At 45.6% G+C, this 22,172-nt stretch overlaps 2 protein-coding genes across 2 annotated transcripts; both read right to left on the bottom strand.

The window, feature by feature from the left end:
- Positions 1 to 1,004: 1,004 nt before the first annotated feature.
- On the bottom strand, positions 1,005 to 9,972 carry LOC311127619 (inositol polyphosphate 5-phosphatase K-like; the record flags this gene model as incomplete). Its single annotated transcript, XM_084159443.1, has 12 exons — positions 1,005 to 1,475; positions 1,646 to 1,750; positions 1,879 to 1,944; positions 2,067 to 2,204; positions 2,396 to 2,606; positions 3,204 to 3,313; positions 3,612 to 3,723; positions 5,943 to 6,118; positions 6,471 to 6,587; positions 6,833 to 6,941; positions 7,134 to 7,241; positions 9,401 to 9,972. 12 exons carry the CDS (start codon positions 9,970 to 9,972, stop codon positions 1,005 to 1,007), a joined length of 2,295 nt encoding a protein of 764 aa, XP_084015569.1.
- A 5,510-nt stretch (positions 9,973 to 15,482) lies between these two features.
- Positions 15,483 to 21,009, bottom strand: LOC311127443 (uncharacterized protein; the record flags this gene model as incomplete). The annotated part of the gene is made up of 7 exons (XM_084159282.1): positions 15,483 to 15,630; positions 15,905 to 16,056; positions 19,887 to 20,007; positions 20,137 to 20,191; positions 20,383 to 20,511; positions 20,691 to 20,766; positions 20,866 to 21,009. The coding sequence occupies 7 exons, from the start codon at positions 21,007 to 21,009 to the stop codon at positions 15,483 to 15,485; spliced, it is 825 nt and encodes a 274-aa protein (XP_084015408.1).
- Positions 21,010 to 22,172: the final 1,163 nt, after the last annotated feature.

The raw sequence follows: 22,172 nt of genomic DNA, 5'->3' as shown, positions 1-22,172 counted from the left end.
AGCGATTGCAGATAAAGCGGTCTCATCTCACTGTAATTTTCTCAGATGGATTTAGAGCTCACAACATGAAAAAATACAAAATAATTTAGTAGAATTGAAACAATGTCACTTTCTCGTGATCACAGAGGAACAAAATCACGTTGTGCTTAAAGCTGACATTGTCACGAGTCAGCTGGAATTTGAATGGCGTCTCTACGTCGCTCAGAGGATGTTGGGCAGAAAATTCTCTGTCGTCAGTTAAATGAAATGGTGGCAATTTTGTATGATCATATTTATTTAAGGTGAAATCTTATAGTAAGTCGTTTATAATGTCATTGTTACTATATTTTGAAAGCATTTCAATAATTTAAAGCCTTCCTATTCACTTTTGTTGAATAGGAAAACAAAATACAGTATATATATGATGTTTCACATTTTTACTGTGTACTTGAGCTCAAAAGTGACTACACCTCAGCAATTTATAACTATTTTTACCAGAAAGGTGAGATTTTAATCTTTCTGGCAGTATAAGCATTACCTGGTATTGTTTATGGCCCTCTCATGATAAATAATTGCTTTTGGGTATGTCTATTTTGGCGGAAATCTACATTTTGACATTACATTTAACTGCTTTTAAGAAACAGAGACAACTGGTTGACCACCATGTGGAATGTTGCTAAGTCATACAATGCACTGCTTTTATGAGTGCAGTGACAGTGTGAGGTCAGATCAGCATAGAAATAATGGACCATATCAGCCCTAGATTCTATCATCATATGGTCTTTACTGGCTTCATTTCAACAGTCTTATCTTAGGGCTGGATTCAATCTGTATCGCGGAAACAAATTTAAGGATAATTTCCGATTGAGCCGACATATGCAGTGTTTACCGTGAAAGCAGGAACATTGCCTTTAAATTTTGAAATATAATGAGGATCTTCCGAGATAATTATTTGATTTGGATTGAATTCAGCCTTTAATGTCTATGCATATTCATGACTCCACAGAGATTGTTGGTTGGGCTCCTCATAAACTTGTCTCTCCAGTCTTGCCTGGTGACCTGCCCCCTGTGGGAGTGACCTGAGCTGGTCTATGCTCCCCCAGGATGGCAGCGATCAGAGCCTCTGGGGCTGAGACCCCGCCTCCGGGGGACACAGGGCTGCGGGGGGTGAGCGGGCTGATGGGCGATGGCAGGGTGTCCTGGGGGGACACCAGGCGCTCCTTCTTTGCAGCAGAGCAGGGCGAGCGGCTGCTTGGGAGCCCCTCTAGGGGACGAGGGTGCAGGCTGAGGCCCTGCAGGGAGGGCATGGGGGTGTTGGAGTGAGCAGGACTGCGGCTGCGGCGGTGGCGATGGTGGTGTTTGCTTTTTCCAGGGCTTGGGCTGCGGGAGCTAGCAGGAGCCAGCAGGACCAGTGTGCTGTCATCCTCCGAGCTGACGTCAGAACTGTCTGAGCGGCATTCTGGTGTGGCTGTCGGGCTGCGCACAGGAACATGGATCTATGGGAGATGGAGGAAGGTTGGAGAAGAGAGTAAGAGAAAAGAGTGGGAGGGAGGGAACAAAATGAGGAGAAAATGAGATATATCCAGCTGAACTGAATGGCAGACAGCAACTGCTTTATTCCCTGTTCATTGAACACAGGAAGGAAAACGTCAGGAAGGGTCCTGACCTGAAAGGGCATTGTCACGCCGATAATAGTGTTCATGTTGTTGCTGTAGAAACCCAAAATGTATTCTCCTGCATCCCTGGGTAAATCCTCCTCTGTAAATGTCACCTGAGGAGAGAAAGGGGGAGAAAGTGACGAACAGTAAAAATAGAGAGAATGGAAAGATAGTAAGTGGACGTGTGTGGATATCTGAGGTTGAGGTTGTGGGAGTATGTTTGTCAGGCTTTGTATCATACCTGTGACCCGTGATCCGCCTTGGCCCACACATATGCTACATAGTCCTTGTGATGTTTGAACCCAACCTGTGTAGACAAATCACAGACTTCAATTGACCATGGAACAATTACGCATAGCCCTAATAACCTAGTTATTGTGTGAGAGAAAATATGAAATCGCACTGCTTTGAAGTTGAAGTCACAGTTACCTTGTATATTGCAACCCAGTCCCATGAACTGCGCTGGAAGTTGGACCTCACAGTGAATCTGACTGTAGCGTCAGAAACTTTAGTCCACTCCTTCTCATACTCTAACGTTACAAGAGGAAGGTCCACTTTAAATGGGAACTGAGGGAGAGAGCAGGAGAGTGAAAAATAAACAGTGACAGATAGAAAGATCATTTCAAAGGGTGATTCTTATGTGACGACATTCTAAGGTTATAATGTAACATTGAAGGTTTTTCACCATCTCTGGATAAACATCAAATAGTGTGACTGCTGGGGTGAGAGGTCAGGGGTCACAGGGAGGTTGGATTTACATGTAATGAGAAGACAGCAGAGACAGGCTTGTGGTCGCTGCAGGTGTAGCCCATGTGACTGCGGTAGGAGTGTTGCACCACCTTGGTTGCCCCACCCAGCCACGAGGTCAGGCCGCGCTGCAGCGTGGCATTGTGGGTAGGAACAGGGGAGCCCGTACAACGCAGACGCCACAGGATACGGTCTGTCCATGCTGGCTTTCGCTTCTTACTGCTGTGAGAGGAACAGACAGAGAGATAATAGTGGGAATTAGAGGTTAGTGAATCAGTCAATAGAGGTGTTAAGAAACCAATAACTTGCCTACTGATTTTGCTGCACTCATTATGTCTAAGGCCTAGCTACATGGTCTGTAACCTGATTTGATGTGTGCATAAATGTGAGAAGTAAACGTATGCAACCAGGTGTTGAATGCATGACTCAGTAATGACTCCCATGGTCGGCGAGTCCAAGCAGATTAGTATTCGTTCAAAGGGGTGACCCAAAATAAATATATACAATAATTAAACTACAAAGAGGCATGCCTAAAATAAAGAGGTTAATTAACACAAAACAACACCGAACACTGACAGGCCGAGAAGCCTCTGTCACATACACGTCATCCTGTCGACTTATCCAGGCTTCCTGGCAGAGCACAGCCCTTGACCCGGTTGGTGCTGCTACCTGGGGATGGAGTGTGGAAGTGTATCCTGGTAGTGTGTTGCCTAACTGTGTCCTAACACTAAACAACCCCCCATATCATAACAGAGGTCAGTAAAAAGGGAGCATCACATCAATCACAAACCATTTATTGCGCTACACAGTATCACATACCTGGTGTCGTATGTGTGTGTCCCCACATCAAACTTATATGTGGGGGGGAATTTGAGAGGGCCTTCTAAGAATCCGTCTAAGATGGACTCACTGTTTTTAGCTATGTTGAGCTGCAAAACAAACGTGGGAATGGAGAGAGAGAGAGCGAGAGAGAGAGGGAAAGAGAGAGACAGACAATACCATTAAATTATCAAAGTAGCTAGCTTGACTTGATGCAGTCACTGTGTGATTGAATATTATTGGGCGTAAATTCATTTTTTGTGGTGCTATAGCTCCCTCTGTTGGTAATTAATCAACAGTCATTGTTTTCAAAGATAAACATGACTTCCATTTGGTACTCTGTTTTCAAATAAAATTCAATTTGGTCTATTTTTCATGTCAAATGAATAGATTCTACAGCTTTCTCACCTGGTCTCTCTCCCACAGCAAAGGGAGCTTATTGCTGTCAATGGCACTCTTCACCACATGAATGTCATAGTCCTCTATGCGGAAGTTAAGATCCCCAAACCAGAACACCACGCTGGGAGAAGAACACAGGATCCATTTCACCACTCTTAGCCAATGACTGATCATCAGAACACATGATGAGGACCAGGAGTATTTCCTGACCACACATGACCTGACCACCTGACCTGACTACATGATCTGACCACATGACCTGACCAAGAAAAAACAGTAACTAGGTCACAACCATGTCATAATATGTCATAACAGCTGACATAACTTGTCATAATATGGTCATAACATTGTCATGACATACACAGTGCCTTCGGAAAGTATTCAGACCCCTTTACTTTTTCCACATTTTGTTACGTTACAGCCTTATTCTAAAATGGATAAAAAAATAAAAAATCCTCAGCAATCTACACACAATACACAATAATGACAAAGCGAAAACAGGCTTTTAGAAATCTTTGCAAATGTATTAAACTTAAAAAAACATAAATACCTTATTTACATAAATATTCAGACCCTTTGCTATGAGACTCGAAATTGAGCTCAGTTGCATCCTGTTTCTATTGATCGTCCTTGAGATGTTTCTACAACTTGATTGGAGTCCGCCTGTGGTAAATTCAATTGATTGGAAAGGCACACACCTGTCTATATAAGGCCCCACAGTTGACAGTGCATGTCAGAGAAAAAAACAAGCTATGAGGTTGAAGGTATTGTCCATAGAGCTCAGAGACAGGATTGTGTCAAGGCACAGATCTGGGGAAGGGTACCAAAAAATGTCTGCAGCATTGAAGGTCCCCAAGAATACAGTGGCCTCCATCATTCTTAAATGGAAGAAGTTTGGAGCCACCAAGACTCTTCCTAGAGCTGGCCGCCCGGCCAAACTGAGCAATCGGGGAAGGGCCTTGGTCAGGGAGGTGACCAAGAACCCGATGGTCACTCTGACATAGCTCTAGAGTTCCTCTATGGAGATGGGAGAACATTCCAGAAGGACAACCATCTCTGCAGCACTCCACCAATCAGGCCTTTATGGTAGAGTGGCCAGATGGAAGCCACTCCTCAGTAAAAGGCACATGACAGCCCGCTTGGAGTTTGCCAAAAGGCACCTAAAGACTCTCAGACCATGAAAAACAAGATTCTCTGGTCTGATGAAACCAATATTGAACTCTTTGGCCTGAATGCCATATAGCCAATTGAATTTACCACAGGTGGACTCTAATCAAGTTGTAGAAACATCTCAAGGGTGATCAATGGAAACAGGATGCACCTGAGCTCAATTTCGAGTCTCATAGCAAAGGGTCTGAATAATGCTTTGTCATTATGGGGTATTGTGTGTAGATTGATGAGGATTATTATTTTTTTCATACATTTTAGGATAAGGCTGTGGGGGCTCCCGAGTGGCACAGCGGTCTAAGGCACTGCATCGTAGTGCTAGAGGCGTTACTACAGACCTGGGTTCATTCCCGGGCTGTGCCACAACCAGCTGTGGCTGGGAGTCCCATAGGACGGCGCACAATTGGCCCAGCGTCTTCCGGGTTAGGGGAGGGTTTGGCCGGGGGTGCTTTACTTGGCTCATTCCTGCTCTAGCAACTCCTTGTGGTGGGCCGAGTGCCTGCAGGCTGACCCCGGTCGCTAGTTGAATGGTGTTTCCTCCGACACATTGGTGTCGGAGGCTTAAGCTGGCGGGTGTTAAGGAGCGAGGTTAGGTGGGTCATGTTTCGGAGGACTCATGACTCCACCTTCGCCTCTCCCGAGGCCGTTGGGGAGTTGCAGCGATGAGACAAGATCGAAATTGGGGAGAAAAAAATACACATTTAATAATAATAATAATAAGAAGAAGGCTGTAACGTAACAAAATGTGGAAATGGGAAGGGGTCTGAATACTTTCCGAATACACTGTAAGCCTCTCTAGGTTTCTTCCTAGGTTCCTGCCTTTCTAGGGAGTTTTTCCTAGCCACCATGCTTCTACATCTGAATTGCTTGCTCTTTGGGATTTTAGGCTGGGTTTCTGGGTTTCTGTATAAGCACTTTGTGACATCTGCTTATGTAAAATGTATAAATAAAGTTGATTGATTGAGATAGGCCTATCACGTACATGCTCTTATATCAGTCATCAGTCAAAAAGAGGATGTCTTGTCCTGACAGTGTTATGACCATATTATAACAGGTTATGACAAGTTATCTCAGCTGTTATGATATGGTTATGACCATAGGTGGTCAGGTGGGAAGAACTCCTGGCCCTACACATATTGTTTATATCAGCCCTCCCACATCCAAATGACCCACTCGTGGTCCAGCACACCCGAGGCTGTCCCGCCCTCAAACTGTTGTTGCTGCAGAATGCTCTCAAAGTCCTCCATGCGCTGCTCCAGGTTCCGCATGTGAGCCGGCAGGTGACAGTTCAGGAAACACACCGGGTGGCCGAACATTGTCATCCTCGCACTCACACCCCCTTTATTACCCTGGGGAGGGGAATAGAGAAATAGTGTGAAAATGTAACACACACTGATGGATAAAAGATGGATGCTCTCCAAGCCTTTGTAATCAAACATCCAATGTGATAAGGATGAAAGGACAGATGGTATTTTTGAATCGTCTGTATCAAAGTGCCAGACAGCCAGACAGTCCAGCTGCTCTGACCTCAGAGAGAAGGAGACTGCTCCAGCAGCCAGTAGTGATGCTGACATCAACCCACACAGGAAGGTCACACACACACACACACACACACATCTTCTTCTCTCGCTCTCTCTCCCTGGCATATTAACATATTTTAATGCAATCTAAAAGCTATGGGTTGCCAGGGGTGACACTCACCCAGTAGCCCCCGAGGCCTGTGCGTGTTTTCTCTGTCTGCAAACCCCTCAGAAATGGAAGATGGCAAAATTTAGAGAACACCAGCAACAGCACCCCCTGCATACGCTGGGACGCCACCTACAGCGATATAGGGGGAGGTGAAAGAGAGAGAGAGAGAGAGAGAGAGAGAGAGAGAGAGAGAGAGAGAGAGAGAGAGAGAGAGAGGGGGAGAGAGAGAGAGAGAGAGAGAGAGAGAGAGAGAGAGAGAGAGAGAGAGAGAGAGAGAGAGAGAGAGAGAGAGAGAGAGAGAGAGAGAGAAAAACTGTATCCACAGAGATTGAGACAGTGACTGGCACAACATAGCGAGTTAACTCTATACTGACCAGCACATATCCAAAGCGACTGAGTGTGTCCATGCAGAGCTCACTCCATTGGTCGGTGAAGAGAGCGTCCTTCAGCCGCTTGTTTATCATGGAGTTCACTTCCTGTAGCCTGAGTGGGGAGGAAGAGAGGAAGAACAACTCATAACTCAGTGGAAGGAGAAGAGGAATAAGAAGAATGTTTAGATGAATAGATGAGGTGACATCAGTAGTAGAGGAGAGATCAGAACAGTGATAGAGGTATGATGGAGGAGACATTCAATGCTGTCTCCCTGGCACCGTTTTGATTGGAGCAGAAGCTCACCCAATGATAAACATGTCTGTGCTCCCATCGCCAGCATGCGGCCCAAACAAAGAGGTGATGTCATCAGGAGGAACAGCAGAGCCCACATTCCATGTGACAATGTGAACCCTATCAGAGGACAACACAGGGGGTAATGCACATCCTACATTACCAGTAAAAACACCTACATGAGTTACACTTTACATGCACTACATGGCCAAAAGTATGTGGACACCTGCTTGTCGAACATCTCATTCCAAAATCATGGGCATTAATATGAAGTTGGTCCCCCCTTTGCTGCTATAACAGCCTCCACTCTTCTGGGAAGGCTTTCCACTAGATATTGGAACATTGCTGCGGGGACTTGCTTCCATTCAGCCACAAGAGAATTAGTGAGGTTGGGCATTAGTGAGGTGGGGCGGCACACAATTGGCCCAGGGTTGTCCAGGGTAGGGGAGGGAATGGCCAGCAGGGATGTAGCTCAGTTGGTAGAGCATAGCGTTTAACAATGCCAGGGTTATGGGTTCGATTCCCACGGGGCACCAGTATGAAAAAAAAAAAAAAATCATGTATGCACTCCCTAACTGTAAGTCGCTCTGGATAAGAGCGTCTGCTAAATGACGTAAATGTAAATGTAAATGTTGAGCGATTAGGCCTGGCTCGCAGTCGGCATTCCAATTAATCCCAAAGGTGTTCGATGGGGCTGAGATCAGGGCTCTGTGCAGGCCAGTCAAATTCTTCCACACCGATCTCGACAAACCATTTCTGTATGGACCTCGCTTTGTGCACGGGGGCATTGTCATGTTGAAACAGGAAAGGGCCTTCCCCAAACTGTTGCCAAAAAGTTGGAAGCACAGAATTGTCTAGAATGTAATTGTATGCTGTAACGTTAAGATATCCCTTCACTGGAACTAAGGGGCCTAGCCCGAACCATGAAAAACAGTCCCAGACCATTATTCCTCCTCTACCAAACTTTACAGTTGGCACTATGCATTCAGGCAGGTAGCATTCTCCTGGCATCCTCCAAATCCAGATTTGTCCCTCGGACTGCCAGATGTTGAAGCGTGATTCATCACTCCAGAGAACGCGTTTCCACTGCTCCAGAGTCCAACGGTGGCGAGCTTTACACCACTCCAGGCGACGCTTGGCATTGTGCATGGTGATCTTAGGCTTGTATGCGGCTACTTGGCCATGGAAATCCATTTCATGAAGCTCCCGACGAACAGTTCTTGTGCTGACGTTGCTTCCAGAGGTAGTTTGGAACTCTGTAGTGAGTGTTGCAACCGAGGACAGATTATTTTTACTCGCTACGCGCTTCAGCACTCGGCGGTCCCGTTCTGTGAGCTTGTGTGGCCTACCACTTCGCGGCTGAGCCGTTGTTGCTCCTATATGTTTCCACTTCAAAATAACAGCACTTACAGTTGACTGGGGCAGCTCTAGCAGGGCAGAAATTTGACGAACTGACTTATTGGAAAGGTGCCATCCTATGACAGTGTCACGTTGAAAGTCATCGAGCCATTCTACTGCCAATGTTTGTCTATGGAGATTGCATGGCTGTGTGCTCGATTTTATACACCTGTCAGCAACGGGTGTGGCTGAAATAGCCAAATCCACTAATTTGAAAGGGTGTCCACATACTTTTGCAGGGTAGATTTGCAATCATAACTGTGTAGTAATGTAATTATTATGTAATAATGTATAGCTCAATGTTGAGTGTTGAACCCATACTGTACACTTACTTGACTCAAAATGTTAAGTGACCAGTGAACATATCATAGTCAATGCCTTGACCCTAGGGTAAATGGAGACTATATACTGCACCTACAGGAACAATCCAATCTAATTTCAGTATCAGTGATTTTAGTGGTTGTGAATGAACAGAAGGGGAGAGAGAGAGAGAGAGAGAGAGAGAGAGAGAGAGAGAGAGAGAGAGAGAGAGAGAGAGAGAGAGAGAGAGAGAGAGAGAGAGAGAGAGAGAGAGAGAGAACTGTCTGGGACCTCTGCCAAGGAAATGTGCAGCCTGCATGCATTCTGTCTAGTTCAGACCACTCATACTGAGATGTATGGCATTTGATTCATATGACACACTCTGGCTCACATCAACACATCATACTGTAAATGGCTTCTATAACTGAGGCTGGGTTCTGCCTAGCTGGTTTGCCATGCCAAGCAGGGAAAGAGAGAACAATCTCCATGGAGACAACAACAAAAACTTTAGAACAAATGTCATATACAGTGGGCATGCTACTGAAATAGTACTTGGCGTCATCATTCGTGATCTGTCTCACCTGAAGCCGTAATCTGTTTCTCCTTCAGTCTTGTCAGTCTGTGGCTGGTTCTCCACAGCACCCCCAGGGGAGCTGGTCCTATGGGGCTGTGGACTGGAGCCTGGTTTGGGGCTGAGGCTGGATGGCGGGGTGAGGCAAGGCTGAGGCAGGTTAGACTGTGGGATGAAGCTGTGAGGACTCTGAAGGCTGTGGGACAACAGGGAAGACTCTGTAGGGGACTGGGACAGGGAGATGGGGTTGTGTGGTCCAGGAATGCGGTTTGGAATAGAGGCCTTATCCTTCGTATCAGCCTCTGGACCTCTGGAGGAATTCAGTGCAGTGGGTCTGGGACGGCTGATATTGACTGGAACTGCAGGACTGGACCCAAGCTGTACATGCTCAGGCCTCACCTGGTCTGGCATCTCACGTACACCTGAGGCCTGAACTGGACCCAGTCCTGGGAGTTTCCCAGACCCCACTATGGGACAGGTGATAGAGGTGTCCTGAGCAGGTCCTGGAAAAGCATTCAACCCAGGTTGTCCAGAGAGTCTCGCTGGATCTATGCTGCTTTGTTTCTGTTGCATTTGATCCATCAACCTGATTAGTAACCACAAATTATGTGGAAGGGATGGGAGAGCGTTTGTTAGATAGAGAGAGTGAACAGATGGGAGAGCAATTATGAGAGAGAGAGTGGAATATGCAGTCTGCTGGGCTAGGTGTGTAACCGATGCAAATGTAGAATGAGAAGATGAGTGACCTGTGTTTGTTTGTCCTTCACAACCCCTTCCCTCATCCCCCCTCTGGTCACAGAGTGTCTCCATTTATCACTAAGCCCTGTGGCCCGACTGCGAGGGGGTATTGGCATGCAGCCAGAAGGGGGTGGGGGAACTGGCTCACATTGAGTACCTGTCCACCTCCTGCCTCCCAGTCCCCAGACATCACTGCTGACATCATAACCATACTGAACCATAGGCAGGCGGTGGGAACCAACTTTCTACCCCATCCTGGTCTACTTTCCTGTTGCTTAGCAACACATTTCAGTCCCCTAGTCCAACCCCCTTTCTATCTCATTACTCCCTGCTCCATTCCCTCCTTGCATCTTCTCTTTCAACTACTGTATGTTATGGAGATGGAGGGAAAGGGTGGGCTTTTCTACTCTTCAAACCAATCTATCATGCCCCTCTGCCTCAGTAAATGCAGGTAGAACAAGGTATCTCTCTAATACACTCTAACACACACACTATCTGTGGCAGAACACTAACCCACTGCAGCAGCAGATATAGCACAAGAACACAATGGGTCAAAACAATTTATTTTCACAAAGATTGCTATTTTTCTATTCACTATAATGGGGATCCATTTGCTAACAATGCCTGCAGTACCGTGGTCGGCCTTGAACTTCCGCAGAGCTGGAGTCATATTGGTGGACTACAAGTGACCTAGAGCAGCGATTCCTAAACTTGTCTGTTTGGGGGACCACCAAATCACCGTCAAAAGCTCTCGAGGCCCACCATTCGCAAAGTTACATAAAATATATTTGCGGTCAAATTTAGCACACATTTGCAGTGAATGTAACAAATCAAAGGCCTATTATTATTATTGTTAACGATTTGTATTGTGAAAAGTAATGTACAATTGCTTATAACACCATTAATACTTCCAACTGTTATTTATTTTTGAATAAAAAATTATCTAAAAATAAATATAATCTAAAAATAAACAATTCACGGACCACCTGCAGTACCCCCCATGGCCCACAGGTTGGAAACCACCGACCTAGAGATGATATTCTACCCATCTGTAACACATCAAAGATTACATCAGATCTATAACATCACTTGAGACAGGTCTACTCAGCCATGCACCTCTTTGCTACGACACACTCTGAACTATGAAAAATGTAAAACAAGAATGTATGATCAATCAACATGCAATAATAATCACATACATACATGCTGTGGGGTTGCGCACACTCTCTGTGACAAATAATGTACCTTTCATCTGCAAGGTGAAATGCTTCGCCGGGGAATCGGTCTCAAACTGGCGCAAGGCAGGGCATGATGAAATAGACCTATCCAATTGAATTGGTCCAGGATATGGACACAAATATCTATAGGCCTTCAATCGTCAAAACGCCAGCACTTTACGGTTAACGGTTTTCTTCTAGACTCATCTGAAATATACTACGCCCCGGTGAATGACAAGTCGATACCGTGGCGAATGACAGACCGTGAGTGACACTCGCGCGAGTTGTCAAAGGTGAAAAACTGGGCGCTGGTCCCGGTACGCGAGTTTAGTGTCCTAAAACGTGAAAAACAGTAGCCTAGTGCCTGATGTCCAGTAAACACAGCATCCTTGAGATAGGTTACTGGTGGAGCTTCTGTGCGCGTGATACCGACTGTCCAGTTAACGGGCCAGTTGCCTGCGCCTCGATCCTGCTTACCTGCTGACTGACCCGTCCAACTGTTTTCCTAGAGAGGAACCAACATCACTCACACACCGTCCTGAGAATGTCTGATTAAGAATAGTCAGAGGAGACTGTAATAAAGGCAACCAAGATGAATCTCAACCTCCAAATTCAGCTGACGTTGTGACTAGGATTCCATAAATGAACTGAGCTCTGTCGTGTCAATGATGTAATTAATCCGAGAGTTAGTCGTACAACCGAACACAGAGAATTAAAATGTCACAACGTCAGACAGGTTGCTAGGCTACCTTAAAGCGCAGACTAGTGTAATGATATCGTTATTACAGGACACTGCGCAAGAGCGCCCGGAGTTGGTGCCCCAGGTGACCACAATGCTTGAGCGCGTTAAATAATATTTCAAGTAAAATCACTCTGACAGGATCGGCAGAGATTACATCATTTAACTGTGAACTATGATTACCCGTTTAAAGCGTAAAATGTAGGCTACTGGGATGGATCTGATTAATCTATCTGGTAAAACAGAGTAGGCCTATGTCATTAAACTCGAGGTGTCATAAAAAAATGCACCATCCTCCCCAATGTTAAAAATATTGACCCCCACCTATTGTAAAAAAAATATATATATATATAATTATATCAAAATAATGTTTACGACCACAAATAACAAAAACTGTAGCGATCCTGTGTTTAGAAACATGGATATAGACTTTGCCACTTCCGCATAGTTTAATGGCACGGTCAATGCCAAGCAGGCCTATGGGCTAGAAGGTTGAGGATTCACGGACCTGACACGGACGAGCTCACTCTCCCTGCCTGTTTCATTACACTAGGATCAGCTAGGGGGAAATCAGATTTTCCACATTTTGATGCTATCTTTATAATTATATAAAATATATGCAACAAATTGTCCACCAACAGGTTTTTGTGCCAATGCACCACACAACCAATAAGCAAATTATACGGACTTCCGGCACTTCAACGTCATGGTTTCCGTTTTCACCACTACCACGATCAAATAGACTATGTAAATCTCAACAAACAGAAAATACATCCCTCCGTTGTACCCAGTATCGAAGGCTTTGCTTGACAATCTCCAAATGTCATTAATCTTTTTGGTGTTTTGTAACAGATGTCTCTTTCCATTCATCAAATGATGTGGCTGGTGCACAGTTTGGATGCTGGAATTATATTTTGGACAAAAGTGCACAGGTAACCTACAGGAGACTTTTGAAGTAGCCTAATCAGATTAAAACATTGTTACTGGTTGGGTTACAGCCTCATTATAAAGGAAAATTCCACTCAAAAACTATATTTTGGTATTTGTTTCATTAGTCCGCTCTTGATACAGTCACAAAATACTTTGCATGTCAGCAATCAAGTTTTCAAGATATATAACTTTCAAAATATAGAAAAGTGTCACAGTATGATGCATTTTGCACTTTCTTTATTTTGAAAGTTCTATATCTAGAAAACGTTATTGCTGACATGCAAAACAATTTGGGACTGTATCAACAGTGGACTAATTAAACAAATACCAAGAGTTATATTTTCCTACAAAGATCCAATGGAGTCATTTTTATCTCAATATCAAATAGTTTCTAGGTAACAATTAAGTATCTTACTGTGATTGTTTTCAATAAAAATTGTAAAAATGTACAAACATAGCTTCTTTGCAAAGAGCAATTTCTCAAGCAAGAATTTAGCTAGGACTGCCTGGGAGTGATCTGAGTGGAGTGGGGAAAACTGAAAAAAACTGTTATTGGCAGAAAGGTTTGGAACTCTCTTTCTTATTGGTCTATTGACTAATTTACCACCTGGTGATGTCACCAGGCAGGCCAAAACTCCTTCCCAACAAAGTGGCAGAAATTTAAGGCGGCCTTTTCAAACAACTCATACGCTAAAAGGGCATTATAATCATTTTCACAATTTCACAGTATTATTCCAACCTCATAGTGTGCAAATATATATAAAACACAGGAAAATCTAGTTTTTGACTGCACTGGGCCTTTAACCTCGTAGTTTGCAAATATATATAAAACTCAGGAAAATCTCGTTTTTGAGTGCACTGCGCCTTTAAGCTTTACTGAATAACTGGGCCTTCTGGGAGCATATGTAGCCACATTATTATAGGACGACTTGGGTGAATGATGATTTGCAACAGACAGCGCATTCAGTATCAGCAGTAAAAATACAGCCAGACTGGCCTGCTACTGTGCCTTTCTAGACCTTATAAACTGTTGAGAGTAGACCCACAACTGATCCAAATGGAATGAATGGAATAAAACATTAAAATCAAATGGGATTGGACGCCATTATTCAAATGAAATTTTTACTGCAGTTTACAGCTTAGAGTAGAATTTTGTACTCACTTGAAAACCATAATACACTTATTCATTGCATTGTGATGTTGTAGGCTAGTCTAGATCATTTTACTGTCCCTAAACAAGATCAATAGGGGAGCTTTTTGAGCTGCATGTCTCATGTCTTCACTGTTTTTTCATACACAATGACTCACCTGGCCTCTCCGCTGCCTATCAGCTATTCCTCCTTGTTCTTGTGGATTTATATTGAAAATGTATACAGCTTTGAATGTTTTTATGTGTGGTACCACTATTGTCACTATGAATGGTAGATAGAGGGCAGGATATACAGTTAGACTTGTAGGCTATATTGACCTGTGGCATAGTTAGCTGGTGGAAAAGCGTAGTGCATAAGGGAAGTACCAAAACACATTGCAAGGGGAGGCGCATGCAAGCAGATGAGGAAATCTGGCTAGGATGGAAGAAATTATATAGTAAAACCTGCAAAAGTGCGATTGTGAACCAGGGAAAAAATGCACAGCCCTCCCCTGTGCCCAATAAAAAAACACAAAACCCTCCCCAAAACAAAACCCTCACCTATTTTGGACCCACCCAATAATGAAGGTAAAAACATTTAAACCATTCACAATGAAAATAAAAATGCAGAACAAGGTATTGCAACTCTGTGTTTATATAGTATGATTCTAGTCTGTCACTGAGCACATGGTGGTCCCAAGTAGCCTATAATTAATCAGTCTTACTGTGAGCCACCGCCTTTAATTTGCCCTGGACCAAGATGCAGTTTTGTGTGTAGTAAACTTTGATGGAATAGACTTCAGCGATATTTGCAATTTTTTGACAGTTACCAAGTACAGTAATGATTGGGGAACAATCCTCTGTCAGGCTGAAAATGGTATGGGTTCCCCATAATAGAAATGTAGTAGGCTTACTCTAAAATGTGATCAGAACAAAATAAATGTTCACAAATCAAATCACATCATTCACATTATATTTGACCTCATGTACAGTATCTGTAACCCATACATAGCCTACACACAAAAAGGTATTGTAGTCAGGGCACAGCACCGCAGCACCACAAAAAGCCATTCACAGATTCACTATGGCTCTGACTAAGATTAATGTAGATGTGTAATCTCAGTGGAATGTATTGATCCTAAGTGCCAGCAGTCCTCTAAAAACATACACAGATAAGTGTAAGCACACACAAACCAATACAAAGATATCCACAGGCACACACAGTTAATCAAAATCCCAGCTATGTGCTTACAAGCTGCTGCGGCAAACTGCATAGTCTTATATCCCCTCCCCATGGCACGTGGACACAACATGTATTTATTTTTGTGAAACAGTGTATTTAGAGTTTCTTTTTAGTTTTAACTAGGCCCTTCTCCACCAGGCATCGGTATAACTCCTGGATGTATGTGTACACACACTTCCAGTCAGGCTCATGCATCCGCAGCAAGTCTTCAACATCCAGCAGAGGGGGGCAATCGGCCAGCCTCCTGCAGCGAAAGGAGGTGAGAGGAGAGAGACACAGGCCTGAGCAATCACAATCCTTAACCAATGTCCCGAGGCAGGATCCACTGGCAGCTGAGCTAGAGGACACTACAGGGGAGTTTTATCTGAAAGTGTTTTTGTGTCAAGTTTAATCTATCACTGCACAGCCCTTGGGGCCTTCATATGCATAAATGAGGAGAAAGTGCATTTTGTCAGAGTAGGTTTCTGTGGCTGTATGTGTGTTTCAATGTTTGTTTAGAAGAGATATAGGGAACTCACTCTGCAGTGCTGAAGGCCAGCTCAAAGTTGTCCTTGCGTGCGTTGGGGTTGAGGATGGAGTACTCAAATGCATCTGGGAAGAACCTGTGCACCAGGGCACAGAACGCTATGCCATCACTCCAACTGGAGGAGAAGTTGTGGATTTCCACCCCCTGCATGGAGTAAGGGAGGAGGGGACAGAGAAAGAGAAAAACAAAGAGGGCGGGGAGAGTGTGGATTTACAAAGACAATTATATAGTATTATTGGTATGCTTGGGACACAATAGGACATTAATGTAGACATAAGATAGAGAGTGTACAATATTCCCTGCCGTTCTGGTTGCTTCGTCACTCACCTGTTTATGTACATGCAGACATTTGCATATCTTCAGGTCAGAACCTGCCTGAACTTGTTGAGGACTCAACACATTTCCCCCTGGCGCACCTTGCCTTTTGTTGTTTCCATACTGATAATAACTTTGTACATGTGTGCGTTCATACAACGAAACCACACACACACACTTACAAACAGTATTCAACATAATTTGCCATTAGACATCATAACTGTCTGGAACTGGAGTTTCTGACATCTTTCTTACCGAAGATTGAGGGCAGCTTTTGTATGACTAGCAACATTTAGTGAACATACACTCCTTTACAAGTGGTCCCTAGAGACGGATTAGTACATCAGCTGCGCTAAAGGCATACTCCAGTGACTATTATGATGGAAAACAGCAGGGCCCGGTGGATCCCGACACATCTGGATGACCATGTGTTGAGCTTCCCTCCTAATCACCACGTTCCACCAGCGATGATGGAGCCATCATACATGACAACAACAGCAGCATCACTCCCCAGTCAGTAGTGCTGAACTGAAATTTCAGTTATTTTTCAGTCTTTAAACAACAAATTGACCTATGTCGGTTCAATTATTTGAATACCATTTCGTTCGTTTTTTTCTGTGAGCTCAATGTGCAGTCTCTCTAGAGATAAATCAGATCAAGCCCTGACTTGTATTAATTGTTTTATTCTGTGTTGTTACAGCATTCAACCCATATAATGCATAGTGCATTTAATGTTTAATTAAAAAATAATAATCGAACTGAAACTGAACCGACCTCAAAAAGCACCAATTGCTCAGCACTACCAGCCAGGGGACCTGCGTCAACGATTCAACTCCCCACGTCCAGGAGAGAGAACATGAGGACGAGAGATGGTGACGCATGGAGGCATGTGTTATGGACATGAGCAAGCAGATGAAGGAACTCTCAGTTGTTATGGGCAACGCAGCACGAGCGCCCTACCCCCACAACAACACGTATCCTTATATCAACAGCCCATACCAATACCCCTCCTACATCTCGCAATACAACAGCTTCCCTCACATGGAGCCTATCCCCATCAAACACTAATACCGGAAGTCAGCCCAATTCACTCCCTAGTGAGAACTACTCAAGTTGAACTGACACAGCTGGTTCCAGCTCCTCAGCCCGGGCCCCAGCCATTCCAGCCAGCATCACCGATTGGGCCACCGCCAGGTCTAGGTCCAGCTCAGCCTGCCCAGAGACCTCCACATCCTGGGCCACAGCTACTAGATCCAGCGCAGCCTGCCAAATCACCTCAGCCCGGGCCACAACCAGCTCCTCAACCCGGGCCACAACCAGCTCCTCAACCCGGGCCACAACCAGCTCCTCAACCCGGGCCACAACCAGCTGCTCAACCCGGGCCACAACCAGCTCCTCAACCCGGGCCACAACCAGCTCCTCAACCCGGGCCACAACAAGCTCCTCAACCCGGGCCACAACCAGCTCCTCAACCCGGGCCACAACCAGTGCCACAACCCGGGCCACAGCCAGCTCCTCAACCCGGGCCACAACCTGCTCCTCAACCTGGGCCACAACCAGCTCCTCAACCCGGGCCACAACCAGCTCCTCAACTCGGGCCACAACCAGCTCCTCAACCCGGTCCACAGCCAGCTCCTCAACCTGGGCCACAACCAGCTCCTCAACCCGGGCCACAACCTGCTCCTCAACCCGGGCCACAACAAGCTCCTCAATCCGGACCAAAACCAGCTCCTCAACCTGGGCCACAACCAGCTCCTCAACCCGGTCCACAGCCAGCTCCTCAACCCGGGCTACAACCAGCTCCTCATCCTGGGCCACAACCAGCTCCTCAATCCGGGCCACAACAAGCTCCTCAACCCGGGCCACAGCCAGCTCCTCAACCCGGGCCACAGCCAGCTCCTCAACCCGGGCCACAACCAGTGCCAAAACCCGGGCCACAGCCAGCTCCTCACCCTGGGCCACAACCTGCTCCTCAACCCGGGCCACAACAAGCTCCTCAACCCGGTCCACAGCCAGCTCCTCAACCCGGGCCACAACCAGCTCCACAGCCACAGGCTCCTGCACCATATCCCGTGCCACAGTATCCAGTGCCACCCTACTGTCCGCAGCTAGCACCATAGTATCCATTGCCTCCATTTGTACCTCAGCCTCAGCCTATGCCACATGATGGAGATGGCCATTGCGTCATTCTACAGGATACCCAAGCCTAAACTCACCATCTTCAGCTCTGGCAAGGAGAGTGACTTTGTCATGTTAATGAAGGGACTGGACAGTGTACTTGGCCCACATAGGCACCTAACAAAGGACTACAAATAACAGGTGCTGCTGGATCCCCACAGCTTCCCAGCGCCTACCATGTGGCTAAACCCAACACCATATACCAAGTCTAAGCAGGCACTTTAGCAGAGGTACGGTACAACACAGAAAACTGGTCCAGTGAGAACTAAAGGCTATCCTGAACTCTGCCAGCATCGCCCAGGGGTTTTAAGATTTCGCCTCAGCTGTCAACACACTAGTCCCTAGGCCCTGATTGGTGAACCACTGATAGCTCTTGGTCTGTTGGCAAGGTTAGGGATACTCACACAGTGCTTTTATATAATAATAATTACTGTATAAATTAACATTCACATTGTGATTATGTGTGTCAAATATGTCAATTGAAAACACTGTGTGTTTTATAAATATGCCAACAAACAAAGAGCTATGAATGGATCAGTGGTTCACCAATCAGGGCCTTGATTGGCTCAGCAACAGTAACAAGGCATGTTACTTCTTGGGGGAGAACGTTTCTTTGGTTCCATCAGGTGATGTCCTGACAACTGATACACAGAAATGTTCTTGCAATATTCCCATTAAACTAGTCTAGAACATTATTATCTTATATTCTGAGAACATGGCAACCATGTTCTGAGTATGTTTGATGTGACGTTGATGGAATATTCTCCTAACCCTCAGAAAACTAGACACATGTTCTTGCAAGGTCCCATAAAACGCGTCTAGAACATTAATGTTGTATATTCTGAGAACATTGTAAATGTTCTCCTAACTTCAACGACAAAACATGCTAAAAAGGATCTCAGAAGGTTTTTGCTAACATAGATAGAACGTTCCCCTAACTAACAGAAAACTGGACACTCAAACTTTAGGGGAACATGACTGGTAACATTACAAAAATGTTCTCTCTCCCTAGAATTGTTAGCTGGGCAATACCTGACCAGCTCCAGTGTTGGTTGAGTTAATCATGTACAGCCCCCCAGAACTCTGCGAGGACTTTTAATTTAATTACAAATACGGCTATGTATTTGGGGGCAGCTGTATAATATTCCCTGCCGTTCTGGATGCTACCTCACTCACCTGTTTCTGTGCATGAGTACATATGCATTTGAAATATCCTCCGGTCAGAACCTGACCAAACTTCTTGAGTGCTCAACACACTCACCCTGGCGCACCTTGCCTTTTGTTGTTTCCTTACCAATAATCACTCTGTACATGTGTGCATTCATGCAACAAAACCACACACTTCAACATCATTTGCCATTAAACATCATAACTGGAAATGAAGTTGCTGACATCTTTCCTAACTAAGATTGAGGCCAGCTTTTTGACTAGCAACATTTAGAGAACGTACACTCCTTTACAGAGAGACGTCCGATGCTTACCTCATATGGTTCGGTTTTGGCCCTGCACCAATCCAGTAACATCTGCTTGACATTTTTCATGTTGGGTGCTGCAGCGACAGGGGAAGACTGATGGGCTGTTGCGATAGCTGGGTTGGCCATGCTAGGGAGAGAGGATGAACACGTTATTCAACACATTCTTAGAATCACCACGCTGAACAGACATAGACATGCAGAATTTGATCAATCAAACGTGAAGCATGGCTGACTGTTAGCTCAAAGACTCACTCACCTGTCAGTTGTCTTAGACAAGGAGCTGGTGGTTGATGCAGAAAATTGGCTGTGCACTGTAGTGAAACAGAAGGGGACAGCAAGAAAGAGGCAGGGAGTGATTTTGAGAAGGGGAAAAGTTAATCTCTCACAATTCCACTTTGATTTGAAAGCTTGAAGTGTGTGTGTGTGTTTGTGGGTGTTTGTGAGTGGCGCGCATGTGTGTGTGTGTGTGTGTGATGTGTCCTGGTGAGGATATGATACTCACTGTGGGATTTATGCTGGTGGTTGCTGGTCTGGCCTCCTCTGTTCATTCCCATTCGTCCTGTGCCTGCTTTACTCAAAGCCTGCTGTCTCAGGTCATCTTGCCTTGACCCCCGCTCTTTCTCACGCTTCTCTTTAGAGAGGATGAGAGAAGTAGAAGGAGAAAAAGAGTAGTAGTATAGAAATTCGAAGGACAGCGAGTAGACATTAGAAAGGATTGTCAGTAGTGATAGGTACTAGAAGAGCTGGGAGAGTGAGAAAGCAAAGATGTGATCCTGTCAAATTTCACGTTGAAGTTCTCTCTGATCTTACCTCTCTTCTTCTTGAGCAGGTCCCTCAATGCAGCGCGGATCATTCGCCTTTCATCAAAATCCACTGCTTTATCCAACTGTCAGAGATAAACACACATAGAAACCAATAGATGAGAAGGCCAAAATCAACCCAACTACTGCATGTCTGTGTGAAGTACGCACCGCTAGTAACCCACCAGTTTATTCAGGACTTCTTCATCCTCAATCGCAGCTAGCTGCTGACTGGTCAGTGTGCCTGACGGAGTGTCACTGGGGGTCATCTCGGAGGTCTCGTTGGCAGACACAGCCACCGCTGCTCCCTCATCAGGTCCCGCCTCCATGTCCAATATACTGTATGGGACTTATAAAGAAGGTGGATAATGGAGATAAGGGGTTTCCAACTGCAAGAACTCCTACACAAATATTTAAAGAGCCAGAGCAAATAACGTTGTTAGTTTGAATATCATCCATCATTGATGGATCCATGGCAAGCAGTTGCATAGTTGGAAAACATACATGGGTGTCACGTCTCCTCCCGTTGCTCCCCTCCGGCGCTCTGATTCGCGGGTCTACTGAGCCACCGGTCTGAGTGCACCACCTCGGCAACACTAGAATGGAAACCCAATGCACCCTAATCACCACCCCTATTTATCCCTGGACTGTTCTGTAATATGTTGTATGTGATTGTTTTTGCTTTGGTCATGTACTCTCACTTTGTTAATTCTCTTTGTCATTGTTTGAGTAAACCTTGACCATGTTAATTCCTGCGTCTGCGTCCTGCCTCTTCGTACCCTCAGTACTCGTCACAGAATCACACACCAAACGAAAATGGAGGCGGCAGGAGTTTCCCAGTGCCTCGACCAGCACCAGCAGCAGCTTGCCCAGTTGAACGTCGCCATGCAGGAAGTACTCCAAACTCTGCATAATCTGCCCAGCGCTCCGGTTCTACCTCAGGGAGGGGCGAGTGCCTCCAATCCACCTGTCCCCGGGCTATCACCCACTTCTGCTGGAACCCTTGCCCTACCGGAGTGCTTTGACGGTAAAACTACTAAATGTAGAGGCTTCCTGCTACAAGTGTCACTTTATCTGGCGCGTCACCCTGGGGCATATCCATCTGACCAAGCCAGGATAGCGCTGGTGATTTCACTTCTTAAGGGGAAGGCGCTGGATTGGGCCACGGCAGTCTGGGAAAGAGAGGAGGCAGTGGCACTACCCTACCCCACCTTCCTCGCTTGGTTCAGGGCGGTGTTTGATCATCCCACGGAGGGAAAGGACGGGGGTGAGCGTCTCCTCCATCTACAACAGGGAGAGGGGCCCGCGTCCGAGTACGCTCTTAGCTTTCGCACGGTGGCGGCGTCTTCCGGCTGGAATGAGCGTGCTCTGCGCACGGCCTTCGGAAGAGGCTTACGGGAGGATGTTAAGATGGAACTCGCATGTCGGGACGATGAGATGGACCTTGATACCCTTATCCCCACATCCATCCATCTTGACGAAATGTTGTGAG

This window comes from Coregonus lavaretus (assembly GCF_964263955.1).
Source record: "Coregonus lavaretus genome assembly, chromosome: 4".
Classification (NCBI taxonomy): Eukaryota; Metazoa; Chordata; class Actinopteri; order Salmoniformes; family Salmonidae; genus Coregonus; species Coregonus lavaretus.
The sequence above is the reverse complement of the archived record's forward strand: the minus strand, read 5'-3'. Positions and strand labels throughout refer to the sequence as shown.